Consider the following 5,961-nt stretch of genomic DNA (forward strand, 5'->3'; position numbering starts at 1 on the left):
GTTCATGCATATGTTGACCTTAAACTCCTGGGGGTATTTCATGGCTTTTCTTCCCCTCTAAAGATTTCATTAGAATTTTTTGAATCACCCCACTGCACTAATTTGTGACTATACTGTTTGTATATACCTAATATATTTGATTATGCAATAAACAAGATGAAATGAAATGAGTTATTTGTATAGTTTTGTTAGCTCATTATACTTCAAAATTTAATGTTATTTATCTAGATTAAAATAGCCTCAGAATAAAAATAGCCAAGGATAAAAAACTTCCAATACTTCTTTGTAACTTTAACCATTTAGACATTATAAGGTACAACTGCCATGAAATAATATATTAATCCTGGTTTTGTTTACTAAGTAAAACATACCAATAGTTAACCTACTAAAGGTATCAAACAACAACAAAATACGTGCCAATTATTAGCTGAGTTTAGTGCATTTAATAACTTTAAGAATTATTACAAAATTATGCTTAAAATAAAAAAAAAATAAATGAATTACAATTATGGCATTTGCAAGAAAATGGTAAAGATTTAGAACTGAAGAACATCATGCTAAGTGAGATTAGCCAAACTCAAAGGTCACGTGTTTCTCTCATATATGAAAGCTAGACAGAGAAAAATGAAGGGGGTGGGAAAAGGGACCTCATGAAAAGAGGGGATATCAGTAAAGCAGAGAAAGGGGACCTGGAGAAAGAAAGGGGTGATATGGGAATGAAGTAGACCAAATAATGCTTTGTGCATGTATGAATATATCACCATAAATCCAACTATTATGTATAATTAGAATGCACCAATAAAATTTAAAAAAATAAAATTTTGAAAATCTTGCAAAATTTAAGTGCATGCTATCAATCTGTTATCAGTATTGAATCAGAATTTATCCCAGAAAAATGTGTGAAAAATCTTTCAGGGAAAATTAAATTCTATACTCTTCACATGTTCTCAGCTTATTAATACTGATAGTCCCAAGAGGCTTAAACAGTGTGTCCAGTAGCTCAGTATCCTCAAACAGGTACTGAAGTGCCATCATTACACAGAAAATATGGATGATTCTATGAACATTTTACATTCTCCCCTATGAGATAAAAAGTTGTTTAAATTAACAGTAGTCATTTTAATGTTCCAGGGATGATTTCCCCAAGGCCAGTCACATTTTTAAATACTGTTACTAAAACACATCAACCATTTAGTGCCAATGGAAAGCAAGTTTCCAAGGATAGACTGTTTGATTCATTCTGAAGATTTGAGCTATACATTTCAAGATCAGTTAATATTTTTTCAGAAAATATTATATTTTAAAAAATGAGCAGAATTCTAATTAAAGAAGAAGTATGAGTTTTTATTTGGTAAGCGATATCCAGGTACTTCTTTATGCTTTATTTTGTGCTTCAATTTTTGGACACACTTGCATTTTATATTACAAATACTTCCCCTCCAAATCAATAATAAATCTGTTTAATTGCAGAAAAAGTAATAACTTTATTTTTTATTAAAACAAAAATAGCAAAAGATAATGGAACCCTTAAATTGTCTGAAAAGTTATAGAATGTTAATACATAACAATTGTTATGTATTTAAGTAATTTTATAGATTATAGCCACTGGGGTTATTTACTCATCTACATATAGTGTGTTAGAAATGTTGTTCCATTTAGACAAATTTAATGACGATCTAGCTTCACATTGCATCCTGAATACTGATCATGTAATAACATTAATCCATTATGATTTTTATGAGTATAAATTTAAGATGTTTATCTAGAATGGGCAAAAATTTTTATCAAAAAATTTTTGATAGGCAAAAAATATATTTCCTAGGAAAAACCAGTCAAAGTTGGATTGCTTAATGGGACATAAAAATCTTTTTTGACCCCTTTGGTACCTAGGCAACTAAGTTAGTAGAGTTAACTAAATGACTGTCACATTATTAAAACACCACACAACAAGTAAAACAGCCTCTATTTTGCTATGTGATACATATGGCAGCTAAACAACTTTTGAAAGTTTAAAAAAGCCATCAGTACAAATTTGCAGTAGTGATTGTAACATTAATACTGCAAAAACTCTTGTTTTGATTGAAGGATATATTCAGTGTTATAAGGTTTTTAAGCCACAGAAAGACTGAGAAGGACATTTGGAGGTACATTCTGTGATTTTATGAATCTCTAGTTCTCCAAACCTTTATTAAATCTAAATATGCCAGGCAAGGTAGAATATATGCATTAATTTCAAAAATCAAGAAATTGACAACTTGTTTGTAGCTTTTTCATATTTAATAAGATTGGTACACTGTAGACTGATTACTGAAGGATAAGAAATTTTTTTTGCTTCTATACTATTATTCCTACATTCACATTACATTACATAATAAGTGGTTACATTAATTTATTTTTATGTGGATTTTAGATATAAGACAATATTTACTATAAGGCATCATTTAAACTCTCTTGTACATAAAACAACTAAGAGATAAGTATACTACCTTCATTGGCTTAAATATTGTGTGCTTCTCCACCTGTCATTCTAAAGTTTCATCTGTGATATACCATGTTCAATTTGATGTTAAGTGAGTACACATGAGCACAGTGCTGCATTAAAGGGATGAAAATAAAGTATGAATAATGCAAAAATAACTCATAATGGTAGTGATGGAACTATTTCATTATTTAGATGCTGGACTCTATTAACACTGGGTGCCAAGGAACTATCCCAAACATTGCCCAGTTTTCTTGAAGCACTTTGTGATTCTTCTTATACCTTAATTTAATTAAAATAGATAAACAGTTTCTCATGAAAGATAAAACTGAAATAAATATTTGTGCTGATAAGAACCATGTGGACTGTAATCTGGCTTAGAGATGTGTTTTTGCCAATAGGACCTTTTATTCTGCAAAAAGTCCTTTAATGCCTCCTCAGAGCAATTGCTCCCCTACTCATCCTACTTTTAAAAATAAAAGTGATATTTTAAACTAATAATTAGCATAAATTAATATTTTAAGGTCAAAATTATTGTGTCCCAATAAATCAAATTAAAACTGCCCAAATCTGATTCTATGAAAGCATATGAAGGTTAGATTATTCAGATAGCATTTCATATGAGTTTTATCTTGTTTAAAACTTTTTATTTATGCATTATAATTATACACAATATTAGGATTCATTATGATGCATTCATACTCGCATATAGCATAATTTGGTCTGTTTCATTATCCACTACCTCCCCACCTCAATCCCCCTGTTTTTCTATCTTTTACCCTAGTGGTCTCCCTTCTATTTTCGTGAGATCCCTGCCCTTTTATTTACTTTTTCCTCTCTAGCTTCCACATATGAAAGAAAACATAGACATCATCTTAGTATTGCTATCTGACATCAGAATTCTAAGATGCAGTAAAAGTTGAGGCATTTTAGGATACACTAAATTATTGTAAGTGTACTATGAAATCTTGACATCTTCACCAACTTTTTTTGGAAACAAATAATGAAGCGTTTTTAGAACTTTATAAAAAGTTTAGAATTGTTCCAAAATACTAGTTAGCATGATAATGCATATGAAGACTTCTTATAAGCTTTGCTGAATATACCAAGACTACTGATGCAGTTGTTGCTATTAATGATATTGAGAATGAAGGCAGTACTGGTGAAAGGATAATAAGTATAATCATCACATCTGGTACTTAAATTATTCTGGGGTATTTTAGGAGTGTACAGCCTGAGATCATTCAAGTTGATCCTTTCTTGTGCTGTAGAGGACATTGATTTGAGAACTTTCAATATACAAACAGGTGAAATGTTCCCAAATAGCATATTTTTACAGTACAATGAAAGCACAGAATTCTTCCAATGAGCATTTATTTTAGAAGACTCTATATGCTATGAGTTTTCAGCTTCTTTTATCAAGAGGTAAAATTGATTTTAAATATTATTTTGACTGTAAAGTTTTTTCTGAATTAAATTAGACAAAATGTATAATAGTTGATGTAATATTTACCTATGCTCAATATTTAAAAAGTTCAAAATTCATTCATTTCAAGTCCAAATACCTGTTTTTTTCAATTGCTAATGTTTGGTATTCTATTGCTATGTGACCTTTATAATTTTTTTGTGTAATTCTAATATTGGTTAGATATATTAATCTAAATAAGATTCAGTGTTTAAGTTCATACTAGTTTGATTTGCTCTTTTATGAGTAAAAATACATTAGAAAGTGACTAGGTCCCCTTTCTGACCATGTAGTTTTGGAGAAGATGGATGAACATAAGCAGAGATATTTGGTGCCTATCAGTTAAGATGAGTGTTGACTTTTCTATTACAAGTTATTTTCAGATTTTTTTAAATCCCAATTTAAACGTATGTCTATAAACATGTACATATTTAAAAAATGAAGTCCCAGTGAACTCAAATCATGTTAGAGAAAATAACTAAAAATCACATAAACCTTAAGGCCCATTAGGGGCTACAAAAAAGCATCAAAATAATAAGCATACATTATGTTCATTTACTAAGTTTGTTTCATGTGTGTGTGCACAGGTGTGTGTGTTAGTATATGTGTGCATATACTGGGCAAAATGGTGTAAAATGCACTTCAGTTAGTAGAAACATAATTTATATAATCAAAATTTAAAAGGCAAACTAGCTCATTATTTATCCCTATTGCTCTCTGATATCATTTAAAAATTAGTAAATGATTCTATTTTAATTCTAATGTGTTTAAACTCTTCTATTTACTCCTCCAATATATCATGTCTCTAGTGAAGAATATGAGCTGCAGACACTAACTACTGATGAGACAAAACCTGCACCAAGGTGATAAAATTTCTACAAAATATTCCTTTCCCTATAGTTTTATCTTACTGTAAAAATTCTCAGTGCTTTACTAAAAGAGAAGGGTAAGACAACTGAGAAGAGAGGTATGTTTAAGAATTTTACTGTTATTTTGAAATTATATCTGTTGATTGGATGCCTCTTGATGCACATAACTGGATTATTTGAGAGAAATTGCCTCTGGTATGGCTTGTGAGAATCACACCAGAGTTACTGAATTTATTCTTCTTGGTTTTACAAGCAACCCTAAAATGCAAGTTTCCCTCTTCATTTTATTCCTGGCCATCTATACGGTCACTTTGTTGGGGAATTTTCTTATTGTCACAGTTACCAGTATGGATCCTGCTCTTCAAACACCCATGTACTTCTTTCTCCGAAACCTATCACTTCTCGAAGTTTGTTTCACCCTGGTCATGGTGCCGAAGATGCTCGTAGATCTAGTATCACCAAGGAAAATCATCTCTTTTGTGGGCTGTGGGACACAGATGTATTTCTTCTTCTTCTTTGGTAGCTCGGAATGTTTTCTTCTCTCTATGATGGCTTATGATCGCTTTGTGGCTATCTGTAACCCTCTACGTTACTCAGTCATAATGAACAGGTCCCTCTGCTTGTGGATGGCCATAGGCTCTTGGATGTCTGGTGTCCCTGTGTCTATGCTACAGACAGCTTGGATGATGGCTCTACCCTTCTGTGGACCAAACGCTGTCGACCATTTTTTTTGTGATGGTCCTCCAGTCTTGAAACTTGTCACTGAGGACACAACCATGTACGAAATGCAAGCTCTTGCTTCCACCCTATTATTTATCATGTTTCCATTTTCCCTTATTTTGGTTTCCTACACCCATATTATCACGACCATTCTGAGGATGCCCTCAGCTACTGGTCGCCAGAAGGCATTTTCTACGTGTTCTTCACATCTCATTGTGGTATCCCTCTTCTATGGAACAGCTAGCCTGACCTATTTGCGGCCCAAATCCAACCAGTCTCCTGAGAGCAAGAAGCTAGTGTCTTTGTCCTACACAGTCATTACGCCTATGTTAAACCCCATCATCTACAGCTTGAGGAACAATGAAGTCAAAGGAGCCGTTAAGAGAGCAGTCACTCGGAAAGTCTTGCAGAAGTTAGACGTGTTTTAA

At 32.1% G+C, this 5,961-nt stretch overlaps 1 protein-coding gene across 1 annotated transcript; it reads left to right on the forward strand.

Moving 5' to 3' along the window:
* Positions 1-5,010: 5,010 nt before the first annotated feature.
* On the forward strand, positions 5,011-5,961 carry OR10A7 (olfactory receptor family 10 subfamily A member 7; the record flags this gene model as incomplete). The annotated part of the gene is made up of 1 exon (XM_081311733.1): positions 5,011-5,961. One exon carries the CDS (start codon positions 5,011-5,013, stop codon positions 5,959-5,961), a length of 951 nt encoding a protein of 316 aa, XP_081167859.1.

This window comes from Spermophilus citellus (assembly GCF_964194105.1).
Source record: "Spermophilus citellus genome assembly, chromosome: 10".
Taxonomy (NCBI): Eukaryota; Metazoa; Chordata; class Mammalia; order Rodentia; family Sciuridae; genus Spermophilus; species Spermophilus citellus.